Source organism: Mytilus galloprovincialis, chromosome 11, assembly GCF_965363235.1.
Source record: "Mytilus galloprovincialis chromosome 11, xbMytGall1.hap1.1, whole genome shotgun sequence".
In the NCBI taxonomy this organism is placed as follows: domain Eukaryota; kingdom Metazoa; phylum Mollusca; class Bivalvia; order Mytilida; family Mytilidae; genus Mytilus; species Mytilus galloprovincialis.
The window spans coordinates 86,300,626-86,319,728 of NC_134848.1; the positions used below are offsets into that span (position 1 = coordinate 86,300,626).

General features: G+C 33.7%; 1 protein-coding gene across 2 annotated transcripts in view; it reads right to left on the bottom strand.

The window, feature by feature from the left end:
* LOC143052966 (uncharacterized) overlaps window positions 1-19,103 on the bottom strand; it is a 41,480-nt gene that overhangs the window by 13,661 nt on the left and 8,716 nt on the right. For both annotated transcript variants that reach the window (XM_076226140.1, XM_076226141.1), the window contains exons 3-11: window positions 17,480-17,670; window positions 9,241-9,438; window positions 8,508-8,606; window positions 7,824-7,898; window positions 5,662-5,733; window positions 3,217-3,370; window positions 2,148-2,246; window positions 1,128-1,247; window positions 58-254 (exon numbers count right to left, since the gene is read on the bottom strand). In XM_076226140.1, the coding sequence (XP_076082255.1) occupies window positions 58-254; window positions 1,128-1,247; window positions 2,148-2,246; window positions 3,217-3,370; window positions 5,662-5,733; window positions 7,824-7,898; window positions 8,508-8,606; window positions 9,241-9,438; window positions 17,480-17,670 (1,205 nt within the window). The remainder of the gene's footprint in view (window positions 1-57; window positions 255-1,127; window positions 1,248-2,147; window positions 2,247-3,216; window positions 3,371-5,661; window positions 5,734-7,823; window positions 7,899-8,507; window positions 8,607-9,240; window positions 9,439-17,479; window positions 17,671-19,103) is intronic.

Sequence of the window (19,103 nt, forward strand, 5' to 3'; positions counted from 1 at the left end):
TGCACCCTAGGACACCCATTAGAATATCTGCAACATCACCCCCTATGTGAGCCTTACCTGGTCATCCATATCTCCTCCTGTCGTTACCAACTCCGTCCCTTCTGGGAGCCCTGTTACAATATCTTCAACATCACCCCCTATGTGAGCCTCTTCCTCTATGACCTCAGGACCAAGGTCAACTTCAGGTTTAACAACAATTTCTCCTTCTTCTCCATCTTGCTGTTTGATAAAGTTGAGAGCAATTTTTCCTGCCTCTGGAAAATAACACAGTTACTTGATTTTTAACACACTTCTTAATATACTGTGTAAACATTTGACTATGGTTGAAGAAGTTTTGTTGACCTATATAGATGTCTAATAGTTATTTGACCTTATTGTTGAAGGTAGTTTTCTAATATCTATAGATGTCTTTTGCTGATTTAAATAATTGGGTATTGACATTTGACCTTTGACTATTGTTGAAGACTTTTTGCTAACCTCTATAGCTGTTTGTTGATTGTTTGAATATTTGTGTGTTGACATTTGACCTTTGACTATTGTTGAAGGCAGTTTGCTGACCTCTATAGATGTCTTTTTTAAATTATTTAAATAACTGAGTATTGACATTTGACCTTTGACTATTGTTGAAGTCTTTTTGCTAACCTCTATTGATGTTCGTTGATTGTTTAAATATTAGTGTGTTGATATTTTACCATTGACATTTCACCTTTGACCATTGTTGACGACTTTTAGTAGACCTCTATAAATGTCTTTTGGTTGTTTGAATTATTGAGAGTTGACACTAGACTATTGACTTTTATTGAGGGTAGTTTGTTAAGCTCTCAATGCCTTTAGTGGTCGTAAGTTTTACCTGTTAATGTAAAAGATATTCCACTATCAATAGCAGATGTGACGATCTCTCCCTCTGAGGTTGCTATCATGTTTGTACCCTGATCACCATGGTTACAAGTTCTTACCTGTTTATGTAATAGATTGTCCACATCAATGGCAGATGTAATGATTCCTCCCTCGGATGTTGTTACCATGGTTACAAGTTCTTACCTGTTAATGTAATAGATTGTCCACTATCAATGGCTGATGTAATAATTCCTTCCTCTGAGGTCGTTATCATGGTTACAAGTTCTTACCTGTTAATGTAATAGATTGTCCACTATCAATGGCAGATGTGATGATCCCTCCCTCTGAGGTCGTTATCATGGTTATACCCTGACTTTCTAACCAATTCATGGCTTCAGTTGTGGCTGTGTCTAAAGATTTTAAATAAAAACAATTAAATGGAAAATATAATATTACTGTCAAATTTCAATACTTATGAGTCATTTTTATTCTTTGGCTACAAACTTTCATGGATTTTGTGGCTCATCAAACTAATATTTGTAGAATTCAATTATAAATCTATGCTACTAAAAGAAGATAACAATTACATTGAGCAACAACTCCTGTAAAACAAAGTTGGAAATATTTGTGATATGACATATAAATGCAGTGTTATGTACTTCCTAAATTTGTCATTGAAACAAGTTTTTACACGCAGTAAAGCAATTTTTTTAGAAAATATCCAAATTCAGAGACCAGTGTCTTGTAAGCTTGACAGTCAACGTACTGCCCACGATATTTAAAACTCTTTGTTTCAACACTTACCGAATTTTACCATGATTTCTCAGGCATCTTCTAGTAAGCATGAACTCTACAGTTTTAATTGTGTAAGGAAAGAATGAATCCTTAAGACAGAATTATTTAATAGCTAAAGCCACGTTAATTTACCATGCCCTTTAAAGCTTGCTGTTCAGTGTGAGCCAAGACTCTGTCTTGAAGGCTGTACTTTAACCTATACTTGTTAGCTTTATCTCAATGTGACTTTGACAGAGAGTTTTCTCATTGAAACTGATACTACATCTTATTTATATATATATACAAAGTGGGAAAAAGATATAAAACAAAAATGTCACAGACAACCAACATGTAACACAAAAAACTCTGTACAGAATGAGAAAAATGTGTAATGGTGATGATGACGTGGATGTACCTAAAATACAAATGTATCTCTGTACAAAGTCAGACTATACAATGCTTTATATAATTTTTGTACATAATGAGACTTACTTTGTTGAATTGTATTTGGTGCCATGGCCTAGAATGAGACTTACTTTGTTGAATTGTATTTGGTGCCGTGGCTTCAGCTAAAGCAGCTAAAGTGGCTAACACTGAGGAATTCTGGGTTTCTGAGGAATCAGATTCTATACTTCCTGAAAAATAAAACAGTCATTTGTCATGAGGCTAACACTGAGGAATTCTGGGTAACTGAGGAATCAGATTCAATACTTCCTGTAAAATAAAACAGTCATTTGTCATGAGGCTAACACTGAGGAATTCTGGGTTACTGAGGAGTCAGATTCAATACTCTCTGTAAAATAAAACAGTCATTTGTCATGAGGCTAACACTGAGGAATTCTGGGTTTCTGAGAAGTCAGATTCAATACTTCCTGTAAAATAAAACAGTCATTTGTCATGAGGCTAACACTAAGGAATCAGATTCTATACTTCCTGAAAAATAAAACAGTCATTTGTCATGTCATAGTAATGTGAGTGCTCATTTAGATCAGTCTTTTGTCCAGAATAAACAATAGAATTATAGGAAAACTTCACCAGTTAAAACAATGATTTACATATTGTTTTATGAATTACATGAAATCAAACATACAATTATCTTGAGGAGAAAACAAAACCCTCCATGCAGTGATGTGATTTAGGTGAGTTTGCTAGACATTTTGTTAAATTTGAGAGGTTATGAGAGGGCCTCCCACAATGGTCAGATGGAGAAAGTAACACCTTCCAGTCATGTGATTTAGATGAGTTTACAAGACATTATGTCTGATTTGAGAGGTCACAAGTGGGCTTTGCTAAGAGAACAGAAGGGGGGAGCAAAACTCTCAAGTCATGTGATTTAGATGAGTTTACAAGACATTATGTCTAATTTGAGAGGTCACAAGTGGGCTTTGCTAAGAGAACAGAAGGGGGAAGCAAAACTCTCAAGTCATGTGATTTAGATGAGTTTGCATAACTTACTCTCATTCTGGAATATATTTGTAGAACTCTGAACCGCCATGGTCATGCTGACATCAGTGGAAGGACCATCGCACTTTGGCATAGACCATTGCACTTCAGTGTCCCTATCGCACCTGAATCCTACATATTTACAATAAAAGCAAGACTTACTTGAGACATTCTGGAATATATTTACAGGTAAAACATCTTTGTTAGATTGTTCATCAGTTGTCACGGTCACAGTTTCAATATTATCTGATTGGTCAATTTCTGTGGTTTCTATAGTGATAGAATCACCTTCTGTTATACTTGACAAATCAGCATGCTGTAAAATAAAGAACTAATTTTTAAAGTCGAAAATTTAAGACTTATTTGCTAAAGGAGTATTCATTTAATTTGTTGGTAACAATTTTTGTGATTTGAGGAAAAGTTGGTTTTTTTTGTGGATAATGATTTCATTGATTTACCAAAGTGTGCATAAAAAAATAGGAAATTTGTATAATGTTTAAACATTTAATTGCATGGTTCACCTGTACCCATTCCAGAAAAAAATTTGCAATCCTAATCCAACGATTTGAAATTAACTTCAGTTTCAATGCTTTAAACTATAGATACCAGTATGTATTCCATGATCATGTAAAAGTATTTGTTAAGTCAGTAACCATATAAAGACTTTATTTTAGATCCTCCACCAATTAAAACAGATTGATGTGATTTAGCTAATAAAGTGCTTCGCTAAACACAGCCTGATACAACCACAGAGGTCGACCACTGAACAGTTGGGGGCAAATTTGGTCACAATATTCAAGCTCCATTCTTTCTGAATTTGGTTTGTGATCAAATTTTTGACAAAATATAAGTTTTTGACACAAAATAAATGTGGTCAAAGATCTTACAAATCTTATGCGCAATACTGAGCTATTGAAGATTTCTTTTTAACATTTTGAAAAAAAAATATGAACCCCTTAAAAGAATCGGAACACCCGCCACCCCCACCACCCGCAAAAAACAAACTTTTTGAATCTCCCCTTGGAGCAGTAATCATCAAACTCAATCCCAGTCTTTCCTTTGTAGTTTGGAACCTTGTAGTACAATTTTAGAGAGATTCATACACTTAAAAGTTATTGTCAGGAAACTAGAAAAATGCTTGATTTTGGTAATTTCTTGTCCCCTTATTCCAGCATGTTTGGGGAAATTCCATATGTGATATTGAACCTTGTCGTACAATTCAGAGATCAATATGCTTACACAAAAGTTATTGTTTTTGACCCCTTTTTGGCCTTTAATTTCTTAACTGTTGGCACCATAACCCCCAAAATGAATCCAAACCTTCTTACAATTTCAGAGCAATTACAATACATATACACAAGCTATTAGCCTATCAGGAGCATGTAATTCAGTGGTTGTGGTTTGTTTATGTGTTACATATTTGTTTTTCGTTCATTTTTTTATATAAATAAGGCCATTAGTTTTCTCGTTTGAATTGTTTTACATTGTCTTATCGGGGCCTTTTATAGCTGACTATGCAGTATGGGCTTTGCTCATTGTTGAAGGCCATATGGTGACCTATAGTTGTTAATGTCTGTGTCATTTTGGTCTCTTGTGGACAGTTGTCTCATTGGCAATCATACCACATATTCTTTTTTATATTATCCTGAAAATATAAAAATGCTTGTTTAAGGCCCCTAATCTTTTGTGGTATTGGACCTCCTTAAAAAATTTCATAGAGATCTATTCACTTAGAACTCATGTTATTGTCCAGAAACAAAATGTGACAATGCAGACGACGGCATCATAGCACTATACGAACCCCCCAAAAAAATGTTTGTGGTCATAATAATGCTGAACCAGATGCTCCCCAGGATGCAGCTTGATACGACCGCAGAGGTCAAACCCTGAACAGCTGCGGCAGGTATAGACACAACATTCAAGCTTGATACAGCTCTGGATTTGGATTGTGATTAAATAGCCAACACAGCATAGGTTTCTGACACAAAATGAATGTGGTTTAATGAACTTAACACATTTAAATTTACCTATTATGGTTCAATTTCCAATATCTAAAAACATGGCCATGGATTGATTCAGCAAAGAATCCCAAGAATTCACAATTTTTAATTAAATCAAACAAAGTTTAATTTTGGACCCTTTTGACCTCAATCTGGACAAATTTGATAACAGGGCCCAAAAATCTAAATACATGGTTAGATTTAGCATTTCAAAGAACATACATTCAATTTTTGTTGAAATCAAACAAAGTTAAATTTTGGACCCCAATTTGGAGTTCATATAAAAAACACCAACAATCAATTATTTATTGAGTTTAAGTATGATGCTGTGAAAAAATGCATAGAATTTTAAACATTGTCTACTTCAAATCTATAGTGTTACACAAACTATGTCATTTGGAACATTAACAATGTGTGCAGTATAAAAACCATGTTGTCCTTCAGCTCATGTGTTGCAATGACAACTTACTATTGTACCGTTGACCAAGACCTCATGTGTTGATATTACAACTTACCATTGTACCGTTGACCAGGACCTCATGTGTTGTTATGGCAACTTACCACTGTACCGTTGACCAAGATCTCATGTGTTGCTATGACAACTTACCATTGTACCGTTGACCAGGACCTCATGTGATTTTACGTCCTCTAACTGTTGTACTGTACCACCATACTGCATCTGTAAAAACAAAACAAATCATGTGATGAAAATAAATTGTGAATAAAATAGTTGAGGCAAATATATCAAGTTCTTTTGTGAAAAATAACTGTGTACTGCATGTGAACATTAGATGCTTTAAAGATAAATAAATATGGAATTGTGTCCAAGGACACAAATTATGACCCTGCTAACATATAACATTATAAAGGGACATAACTCAAGAATGTTACAAGTGACACTACTAAAATTTGTATTTTAACTGAGTTTTGTGGTAATAAGCATTGTGTACAAGTTTCATAACATTTGGTTGAGACAAATTAAGGTAGAAAACAAATTTTTTTGCAATTTTTCCATATGTAAAGAAGCATAACACTAGAACAGTTAAAGTGAAGCCACCAAAATTTGACCTTGATCTGTGCTCTGTGGTAATAAATATTGTGTATAAAATTCATAGTATTTTGTTGAGGCAAACGTTAGGAGTTTCCACTTGTAAAGGGGCATAACTCTAGAAAGATAAAAGTGACACTACCAAAATTCAAACTTGATCTGTGTTGTGTGGTAATAAGCATTGTGTAAGAGTTTCGTAACATTTAATTGCAGCAAACTAAAGTTAGAGAACAGAAATCAATTATGGAATGGATGGATGTACAATGGACATACAGATGTAGAAGGTTTAAACTTAATACCCCTCCACTTTGAAGGAATACAAATTCTGACTTTCAGAGATCAGTGTTATCGTGTGTTTTTCTATGTTGTGATGTTATGCTATTGTTTCAGAAAAAGGGAGAAGGTGTGGTACCATTAAAACGTTTAATCCCGCTGCAAACACACCTGTCCTAAGTCAGGAATCTGATGTACAGTAATTGTGGTTTGTTTATGTAATTTATACGTGTTTCTTGTTTCTCGTCTTTTTATATAGATTAGACTGTTGGTTTTCCTGTTTAATTGGTTTTACACTAGTAATTTTGGGGCCCTTTATAGCTTGTTGTTCGGTGTGAGCCAAGGCTCCGTGTTAAAGGCCGTACATTGACCTATAATGGTTTACTTTTATAAATTGTTATTTGGATGGAGAGTTGTCTAATTGGCACTCACACCCCATCTTCCTATATCTAATCAGTGTAAAAACATGATTCAATCATACCTGTCAACTGACCCGGATTCTGCGGGTGTGACCCGAGATTTTCACAATTCTGAAGGATCACCCGGAAATTCCGAAAATGACCCGATTTCACCCGTAATTCTTAGCCTTGAGATTGATTTTCATGACATAAGTAATATTCCTTTGAAATACCGGCAAATTCGTAATTCTTCCATGAACATGCAGTTCATCTAGCTATGTAAACTGTCAAACTAAGTGACCCATTAAGTGCATGGCTTCACTTGACAGCTTTGGTGTCAAACACACTGTTGATTAACACCAATTACCTTAGCTTTAGGTCGTAAATAAATTGCCCTGTTGTTTTACAAAGATATTTCAACTAAGAGTTACTTCCCCTTATTTGTCACCATTCAAAATTATTCCTTATATTTATGTTTTATGGGTGAAAAAGATTAAATCATAATAATATAAAATTCAAATACATATTGAAAAATAACTTTTCATTATTTTTATACCTTTATACAATTTTTAAAAAAAAGTTGAAAATTATTTTTTACATTTATACTTCCTTTAACTGTATTACTATATTTTATCATAGTCTAATTTCCTTTTCACTTGATGGATTAATGTTCATTCATGTAATACCTCTACATGGTATGTTTAAGAGCTAGTACACTCATTTTAAAAATACATTTGAAAAATAAATTTTAGATGATAACATAAGTAAAGAACATAAGACTGTGATACACAAGTTAATAAAAATCTTTAAAAGTGTAATGAAATAATAATAAATAAGATTTAAAATGACTTAACCAAGTGAACATGCATTGATGTTTTGGTATCTTTGATATACATTATAAGAAAATGTACCATAAATACTGAAATTCAGCTCGAAAAAGTTCGTACGCGTTATGACCTGAGATTTGATTCTTCAATGCAGGTCATGACCTGCATTTTCATCGTCACAGGTTGACAGGTATGTTCAATATATGTCTGTATGCAAACAAACCTGTGCCATGGTCAGTAACTCTGCTATATCTGCCCTTCCATTGGCTATTGCAATATCTAATGGAGTTCTGTCAAACTAAACGTAGAAAAGTTTGATATTATAAATACTGTAGAAAAGTTTGATATTATAAATACTGTAGAAAAGTTTGATATTATAAATACTGTAGAAGCTTGATATTATAAATACTGTAGAAGCTTTTCCGATTGTATATTTCTCCTTTTCATCTAATGGTTATAAAAAAACAATACAGCATAATACACCCTCAAGAATATTTTCCTAGATATAGATATGACCATATTTTTATGTCTTTACACTGTGGATACTAAAAATTACTTTATAGGACTTAAAACTTATCTCCCCTTTCATCTTTCTCTAGTTATCTCCCCTTTCATCCTTCTCTAGTTATCTCCCCTTTCTACACATATCTCCAATGCATTTTTTTCTTTAGCATTTGTTTCGCTGAAAATCATGTGTTCTTAAACATAGTCTTGGCAGAGTTTTGTGGACTTGTTTTTTCCTTCTTTACTGATTTTAAGGACAGTGATGGGAAACAAGTTAAACTTTTGTTTTGTTTGTTTGTTGTTTTGTAAATCAGTTCAATTATCATGTGGTCTCTGGTTGATAGTTGTCTTATCGGCAATCATACCACATCTACTTATTCTATAAAGACAATGATTGGCCTACCTTATTTTCACAGTTAATGTCTGCCCCATGTTTTATCAAAGTTTCCAAAACGGGTTTGTGGCCTTTTTCTGAGGCCCAGTGCAATGGAGTCATCTTCAACTGAAAATCGTATAACAATGGATTATTCTTTTTCAGTAATTGATGAAACATACGTACAACAGTTATTTGGTTTGTTTTTTTCCCCTTCAGATGTCAGAAAAATTATCACGGTGATCTTTAAAATTTACAGTCCCGGAGCTGAATTTTTGGAAATGTTTAGTTAAAATCTAATGGCCTGTAGATATATTAATAGGCCTGTGAGCAATTTAACAAGCCTTGGCTGATAAGCATAAGGTTAAGTGTGACATGTTTTCACCAAACTGCTACAATACTCAAGATTGATTTTATCAACACAAGAATTGGTCAAATAATCATTTTGATCAAAACTCTATCAACATCCTTATAAAGTCTCAACATTAAAAACCAACGAATTCTTATGTTCACATCACCAATTTTATGGCATCAATGCACAAAAGCGCAGATATGAGACAGATTTTGAATACATGATTTGAAAACCAAGTTAAAATCATCATTGTAGGAAAACCAAGTAAACAATATTCTCATAGGAAAACTAGGTTAATATCATTAATTGCCACATTTTGGTGTTCATCAATAATTCATGTAAAATCTTGAAACAATAACTTTGTATTAACATTGTGTCGTAATAAGGTTTGATTTGTTATAATAATTTTACCATATCTTTAGCGTCAATATCTGCAGCATGCTGTATGAGTAATTCTACAATATCATTATGTCCTTCTTGGGCTGCCACATGTAATGGGGTCCTGTCTACCTTGGTCCGAGCATCACGACTAATTCCTGCTCTCAGTAATACCTCAGCTGTATCATGGTGCCCAAACTGTGTAGCAAAGTGTAATGGAGAGGTTCCAAGCTATAAATAGATATATAAAAATAAAACAGGTCAATTATGCCTGGATCACTGATTGGTCGATACCTTTGCTGTGTTCTGATGTCCGTACTATGAATGATAGTTTTGAACAATCTCATCCTTGTTTTATCTATTGTTTTGCACCATTTTATATAATAATCTGATAATTCCTATATTTATCTTTCTTCCAAAATAATGGCCTAATATCAAGTTCTCAAGGTAGATTATACATTATACAGTTGCTGAAACCAAAAACAGTAATGAAGGTACTCATTCTTATTGTTACTTGGTCTGACACGTCTGATGTCTCCACTCATTGTTACTTGGTCTGACACGTTTGATGTCTCCACTCAATCTTTAATAAATTGTTACTTGGTCTGACATGTCTGATGTCTCCACTTATTCTTTAATATTTAGTTACTTGGTCTGACATGTCTCATGTCTCCACTCAATCTTTAATATTTAGTTACTTGGTCTGACATGTCTGATGTCTCCACTCAATCTTTAATATTTTGTTACTTGGTCTGACATGTCTGATGTCTCCACTCAATCTTTAATATTTAGTTACTTGGTCTGACATGTCTGCAGGGCTCACACTACTTCAGAATTATAGGTAGAAGTGACTTCTCTTTTTGAAACTGATAGGGAGAAGTGGTGAGATTTGAAAGAGAAGTGCTCATTCGCGCGGTGCGCTACAATGTTTGGATTTTACAATAGTATAAAGGGCGATATGCAAATAATGTTCTTTTTTATATTGTTCAATTCATATCTGAGTAAAAAAATACAATTAAAGTAACATTTGAAATTAAAAGTTGTTTAAGTTTTACTAAGGTTCTTGTGAGAAACTTATTCCAACTAAATATCTAGCACTAAAAAAAAAAATTATTTAAAAAAATGTCAAGAAATTATAATATATCATTATTACAATTTAATTAAAAATTATCTTGTGTATGAAATTCAGTGTTTCTCATAAAAAAATATAAAAGTTATTAAGCTGGGCCATAATATATTGAAATTAGTATAATCGTCTCAGAGCTAAGCAACTTTAATCAATAGTTTGAAACAATCCATAAAAAATATAGGGAATTATATACACCAATCAATTAGATGTAACCAACAGTCTCTTAATGTGTGTGGAATGCGTAATTTTCCCCTTTGAAATCAATATTCTTCTGTCAGCTGTTCCGTCCGTGCGTCCGTAGTAATTATTGTAAAAGTACGGATTTCGGTCATAGCTGGTCCGGTTCAGATCCGTAGTTTAGAAATCGGTCAATGACGGACGAATGCAAGAAAATTTACAAAAATAAACGATGTTTGACAAGTTATTTGAAAAGGAACATGACGTTTTTAATGCAATAAATGGATTAAACATTTACTGGAGGCAACTTTTATCACGTTTAAATGAAGTAACAAACTTATTTTGCCGCCGAAATTTAGGTTGATGTACGTTTTCGAGTAACAAGCACCGGAACTTGCGAAAATGCATGAAGTGATAAAAAGTTGTATTTTTATCAAATAACCTGCTACACACTGGGAAGACAATGCTTCAATCTCTTTTCTAAAGATAATGAATCGTTTATGTCTGAATTTCTTTAATTATCAATAAAAAAATGATGTTTCATCAACTTGGTAAAAATTGAAAATGTCCGATTACGGAAGCGACTGAAAGCGAGTATCGTCAAGAACAGGGCGACTTGATTTCACTTTTGGGGGTCGGGGAAAGTGAAGTGACGGTCGGGAAGGTGACTTCTTCGCCCAAGTCGCCTGGTACCGTGAGCCCTGGTCTGATGTCTCTACTTATTCTTTAATAAATTGCTACTTGGTCTGACATGTATGATGTCTCCACTCAATCTTATTGTTACTTGGTCTGACATGTCTGATGTCTCCACTCAATCTTTAATATTTAGTTACTTGGTCTGACATGTCTGATGTCTCCACTCAATCTTATTGTTACTTGGTCTGACATGTCTGATGACTCCACTTATTCTTTAATAAATTGCTACTTGGTCTGACATGTCTGATGCCTCCACTTATTCTTTAATAAATTGTTACTTGGTCTGACATGTCTGATGTCTCCACTCAATTTTTAATATTTTGTCACTTGGTCTGACATGTCTGATGTCTCCACTCAATCTTTAATATTTAGTTACTTGGTCTGACATGTCTGGTGTCTCCACTCAATCTTTTTGTTACTTGGTCTGACATGTCTGATGTCTCCACTTATTCTTTAATAAATTGTTACTTGGTCTGACATGTCTGATGTCTCCACTCAATCTTTAATAAATTGCTACCGGTACTTGGTCTGACATGTCTGATGTCTCCACTCAATCTTTAATATTTTGTCACTTGGTCTGACATGTCTGATGTCTCCACTCAATCTTTAATATTTAGTTACTTGGTCTGACATGTCTGATGTCTCCACTTATTCTTTAATAAATTGTTACTTGGTCTGACATGTCTGATGTCTCCACTCATTCTTTAATAAATTGCTACCGGTACTTGGTCTGACATGTCTGATGTCTCCACTCAATCTTTAATATTTTGTCACTTGGTCTGACATGTCTGATGTCTCCACTTATTCTTTAATAAATTGTTACTTGGTCTGACATGTCTGATGTCTCCACTCATTCTTTAATAAATTGTTACTTGGTCTGACATGTCTGATGTCTCCACTCAATCTTTAATATTTTGTCACTTGGTCTGACATGTCTGATGTCTCCACTTATTCTTTAATAAATTGTTACTTGGTCTGACATGTCTGATGTCTAGATTTCCACTCATTCTTTAATAAATTGTTACTTGGTCTGACATGTCTGATGTCTCCACTTATTCTTTAATAAATTGTTACTTGGTCTGACATGTCTGATGTCTCCACTCAATCTTTAATAAATTGCTACCGGTACTTGGTCTGACATGTCTGATGTCTCCACTCAATCTTTAATATTTTGTCACTTGGTCTGACATGTCTGATGTCTCCACTTATTCTTTAATATTTAGTTACTTGGTCTGACATGTCTGATGTCTCCACTCAATCTTATTGTTACTTGGTCTGACATGTCTGATGACTCCACTTATTCTTTAATAAATTGCTACTTGGTCTGACATGTCTGATGCCTCCACTTATTCTTTAATAAATTGTTACTTGGTCTGACATGTCTGATGTCTCCACTCAATTTTTAATATTTTGTCACTTGGTCTGACATGTCTGATGTCTCCACTCAATCTTTAATATTTAGTTACTTGGTCTGACATGTCTGGTGTCTCCACTCAATCTTTTTGTTACTTGGTCTGACATGTCTGATGTCTCCACTTATTCTTTAATAAATTGTTACTTGGTCTGACATGTCTGATGTCTCCACTCAATCTTTAATAAATTGCTACCGGTACTTGGTCTGACATGTCTGATGTCTCCACTCAATCTTTAATATTTTGTCACTTGGTCTGACATGTCTGATGTCTCCACTCAATCTTTAATATTTAGTTACTTGGTCTGACATGTCTGATGTCTCCACTTATTCTTTAATAAATTGTTACTTGGTCTGACATGTCTGATGTCTCCACTCATTCTTTAATAAATTGCTACCGGTACTTGGTCTGACATGTCTGATGTCTCCACTCAATCTTTAATATTTTGTCACTTGGTCTGACATGTCTGATGTCTCCACTTATTCTTTAATAAATTGTTACTTGGTCTGACATGTCTGATGTCTCCACTCATTCTTTAATAAATTGTTACTTGGTCTGACATGTCTGATGTCTCCACTCAATCTTTAATATTTTGTCACTTGGTCTGACATGTCTGATGTCTCCACTTATTCTTTAATAAATTGTTACTTGGTCTGACATGTCTGATGTCTAGATTTCCACTCATTCTTTAATAAATTGTTACTTGGTCTGACATGTCTGATGTCTCCACTTATTCTTTAATAAATTGTTACTTGGTCTGACATGTCTGATGTCTCCACTCAATCTTTAATAAATTGCTACCGGTACTTGGTCTGACATGTCTGATGTCTCCACTCAATCTTTAATATTTTGTCACTTGGTCTGACATGTCTGATGTCTCCACTCAATCTTTAATATTTTGTCACTTGGTCTGACATGTCTGATGTCTCCACTCAATCTTTAATATTTAGTTACTTGGTCTGACATGTCTGATGTCTCCACTTATTCTTTAATAAATTGTTACTTGGTCTGACATGTCTGATGTCTCCACTCAATCTTTAATAAATTGCTACCGGTACTTGGTCTGACATGTCTGATGTCTCCACTCAATCTTTAATATTTTGTCACTTGGTCTGACATGTCTGATGTCTCCACTCAATCTTTAATATTTAGTTACTTGGTCTGACATGTCTGATGTCTCCACTTATTCTTTAATAAATTGTTACTTGGTCTGACATGTCTGATGTCTCCACTCATTCTTTAATAAATTGCTACCGGTACTTGGTCTGACATGTCTGATGTCTCCACTCAATCTTTAATATTTTGTCACTTGGTCTGACATGTCTGATGTCTCCACTTATTCTTTAATAAATTGTTACTTGGTCTGACATGTCTGATGTCTCCACTCATTCTTTAATAAATTGTTACTTGGTCTGACATGTCTGATGTCTCCACTCAATCTTTAATATTTTGTCACTTGGTCTGACATGTCTGATGTCTCCACTTATTCTTTAATAAATTGTTACTTGGTCTGACATGTCTGATGTCTAGATTTCCACTCATTCTTTAATAAATTGTTACTTGGTCTGACATGTCTGATGTCTCCACTTATTCTTTAATAAATTGTTACTTGGTCTGACATGTCTGATGTCTCCACTCAATCTTTAATAAATTGCTACCGGTACTTGGTCTGACATGTCTGATGTCTCCACTCAATCTTTAATATTTTGTCACTTGGTCTGACATGTCTGATGTCTCCACTCAATCTTTAATATTTTGTCACTTGGTCTGACATGTCTGATGTCTCCACTCAATCTTTAATATTTAGATACTTGGTCTGACATGTCTGATGTCTCCACTTATTCTTTAATAAATTGTTACTTGGTCTGACATGTCTGATGTCTCCACTCATTCTTTAATAAATTGCTACCGGTACTTGGTCTGACATGTCTGATGTCTCCACTCAATCTTTAATATTTTGTCACTTGGTCTGACATGTCTGATGTCTCCACTCAATCTTTAATATTTTGTCACTTGGTCTGACATGTCTGATGTCTCCACTTATTCTTTAATAAATTGTTACTTGGTCTGACATGTCTGATGTCTCCACTCAATCTTTAATAAATTGCTACCGGTACTTGGTCTGACATGTCTGATGTCTCCACTCAATCTTTAATAAATTGCTACCGGTACTTGGTCTGACATGTCTGATGTCTCCACTCAATCTTTAATAAATTGCTACCGGTACTTGGTCTGACATGTCTGATGTCTCCACTCAATCTTTAATATTTTGTCACTTGGTCTGACATGTCTGATGTCTCCACTTATTCTTTAATAAATTGTTACTTGGTCTGACATGTCTGATGTCTCCACTCAATCTTTAATAAATTGCTACCGGTACTTTGTCTGACATGTCTGATGTCTCCACTCAATCTTTAATAAATTGCTACCAGTACTTGGTCTGACATGTCTGATGTCTCCACTCAATCTTTAATAAATTGCTACCGGTACTTGGTCTGACATGTCTGATGTCTCCACTCAATCTTTAATATTTTGTCACTTGGTCTGACATGTCTGATGTCTCCACTTATTCTTTAATAAATTGTTACTTGGTCTGACATGTCTGATGTCTCCACTCAATCTTTAATAAATTGCTACCGGTACTTGGTCTGACATGTCTGATGTCTCCACTCATTCTTTAATACATTGTACTTTTGTCTATTGTATCCATCTTCCAGAACCTCCCTATAAACATCGATGAATTTTATAAGCAGGATAGAGAGAGAACATTACCTATTTTTTGTGTGTAAATTGAAAAGTATTGTTTAACTTAATATAGTGTTGTCATTTTCTTAACTATGTATAATTACCCAGTCTGTTGTGAATGGAGCACCATTAGACACCCAAACCAAGGAATTGTATATTTAAAAGGAATGGAAACGCAGTCGATTTCAAAGAAAATATTATGATGCATCTCTTGCTTTGACCGGGTGTTAATTACACCCCATCGCTCTAACTGGCTCATTACTTATCTGGTAGAAGTTATCGAACGTGGTCACTTAATCTGACACTAGTTATCTCACTTGACAATGATATTTTTTTTCTTCTTAGGTATAGTAGCTAGGTGATAAATCATCAAATCAAAAATAAATTAATCCAAGAAAAAAATATAACAATACAACCACATGCAAAGTTACTTATAAAAAACTGTTTATTCTAGTTTTTTTTTATCTTGATATTTCATGAAGGTATGTCACAATCAGATAATATCGGACATTTTACGAGTTTTATTCAATAGTTTTCTTGCAAAATAAAGGAAATTTTAAGAATGTAACTAAATGACTTTTCAATTGTGAAATATGAATGCATGATAAAGATAGAAGTATTATAATAAATCATTATGAAGGGGAGAAAAAAAGTAAACAACTGCAGTATATTATGTAGATAAAAGAACTTAGATTACAGGTGTTATAATAAACAATGCAGATTTGTCCAATTTGCAGGTATAATATATCATGTATCAATGATAAGCTAATTTGTGTCTTACATACTTTAAGATGTTAAAAATCAATAACGCCGAGCTCACCTGTTAATTAATGCTAAATTATGCAGAGATGCAATAAATTTTCTAATTAGAAACAGTTAAAACTTTCCCACATTCGCATTTAATTTGTTTTAACACCAAAGGAATACTTTTGCGACCTATAGACTACTGCTCGGGTACTGCTCTGCGAGAAAAAAGGAAGAAACGTTTTGCTGTTGCGTATGGTAATTTGCGGCAACCCTTAATAATGACAAACTGCATTACCAAACAACGATTTAGTATCTAAAAAAAGTATTTGACAAAAAAAAAATGAATAACATTGTAGATGTGTAACTTCGTCGGTGACGAACTTGACTGAACAAAATGGCGTCAATGTGAAATATAAACATGGGATTTTGAAAAGTCATAGCAAATTCGTTTTTATCACCATTTTTATAAAACCAACACTATTTGATAGAGAAAAGATTAAGCTTTTAAATTGTATGTCAATGTTACATATATTTAAAGTAGTTATTTAACTCATACCAAAATACAAAGTGTCGATGTATTTGTTGATGCACAACTTCAAATTTTCTACATGTTTCGAAATAAAATAATTTACATAGTACCAATTATATTTAGCATTCGTAATTTATACCAAATTGTAGGAAAATATTTCTTCTTTAAAGTGATATCTCATTTTCTCACTTTGTCTTTTCTGCTTTTCAATATTATAAAGAAATCGTAGTGCACTCCCAGATTGATAGACATATTTTGACAGATGAATGAAACTCAAAACTGAAATTTCGAAAAATCGTAGAAAATTCAGAAAAGTAACAAGAAACTTTAAAAAGAACTTAACGATAGAATAAGGTTTCAGCTTCATAATGATATCAACTGTTTTGTTTTGCACTGTGTAGTTGTCGAGTTTTTAGAAAAAAATCAAAACACAGTATATTTTGTTCTGTAATCCGGATGAAACACACTCAAGTTTCAAGACAGAGGTCTATTTCAATAAGAATTTTCACAATAGAATATTACAAACATATGTTCCATGAGGCATTAAAATTATACCTAAGGCCGTTACTTTTTCACAGAACAGAAGTTTATTCTTTATTTCGGGTTTCTCTCTCCTTAATATCTTCCCAAGCAAGATGATCCCGTGAATTTTAAAGACCTATCTATATGACAGGAAATGGACCTCCGTCATGTTTCTTTATATTATTCATCATACTTCCGTCGAGACAGACATGGTTTATAGCTCTGCGGGTGCTCTGCGGGTATCCCGATTGATCTCGAGCCGCGTTTCCATTCCTTTTAAACATACAATTCCTTGCCTAAACTATGTATAATTACCCAGTCTGTTGTGAATGGAGCACCATTAGACATCAGTGTCCTTACTTCATCTGTCTCTCCACGCTTGGCTGCCTCTAGTAAACGTTTACCCAGATCGACCAATGACATTCTGTGTAGATTTCTTGGTCCAGACTTTGATTCTTGAATAACAATCTCTCTGTCTAAGGGAGGCAATACCAATACTTCCCGTTCTATAAAGGGAGATAAATAATGAACAAAAGTCTATTTAAATTGTATATATATGGGGATCAATATGAACTAACTTTCAACACCTGACAAAAAAATGCATTTTATTTATCTATAAATATCATTTTGATACAGAAAAGATGAATATTAATATAAAAATTACACTCCTCAAACGTTTTTTGGTACATTAATTGTTTCTGTCTGATCTGACTTAGGACAAGAAACTGAAATTGAAGTATTAATTAGTATTATCATTTGCAGGTGATTGTTTTAAAGATAAACCAGATGCTTCACAGGGCGCAGCTTTATACGACCGCAGAGGTTGAACCCTGAACGGTTGGGGCAAGTATGGACACAACATTCAAGCTGTATTCAGCTCTAAATTTGGATTGTGATTAAATAGTTGACACAGCATAGGTTTCTGACACAGAATGAATGTGGTCTAATGAACTTAAAATATTTTTTTTGCCTTTGAGCAATTCACTTTGCTGTTGAATATTTATAATCCTTTCAAACAAATGTTTGAAGAATTTCTTTTTATTTATGAAATCTGAAATGAGAAAAATGTAACCCCCCCCCCCATTTTTTTTCACATCCCCCTTTCCCTTTTTCCAAAAATGATCTCAATTCAAATTTCTAATGGAGTTTGCAACAATAACTACTCATTTAAATACATCATAAAATATTAAAATGTAAAATAAAGTGCTTGTTATCACTGAATGGTAAAGATTGTTTTAATTTATCAGATGCCGTTGGTAGTAAAAGTGAATATACATTGTATATTGTATAAAACAATGATTTAAGTTGATTCAACTACTATTCTGGACAAAGAAAGATAACTCCAATTTTTTTTGCTATTGCACAATATTGTGCAATTAGATATTTCTTGCTATTGCGCAATACTGTGCAATTGAAAATATTTGCTATTGCACAATACTGTGCAATTGAAGATTTCTTGCTATTGCGCAATACTGTGCAATTGAAAATTTCTTGCTAAATTGCACAATACTTAATATAATAATTTTGGATCCTGATTTGAACCAACTTGAAAACGGGGCCCATAATCAAAAATTCTAAGTACATGTTTAGATTCAGCATATCAAAAAAGCCCAAGAATTCAATTTTTGTTAAAATCAAACTTAGTTTAATTTTGGACCCTTTGGACTTTAATGTACACCAATTTGAAAACGGGACCAAAAATTAAGAATCTACATACACAGTTAGATTTGGCATATCAAAGAACCCCAATTATTCAATTTTTGATGAAATCAAACAAAGTTTAATTTGACCCCGATTTGGACCAACTTGAAAACTGGACCAATAATCAAAAATCCAAGTACATTTTAAGATTAAGGATATCAAAGAACCCCAAGGATTCATTTTTTGTTAAAATCAAACTAAGTTTAATTTTGGACCCTTTGGACCTTAATGTAGACCA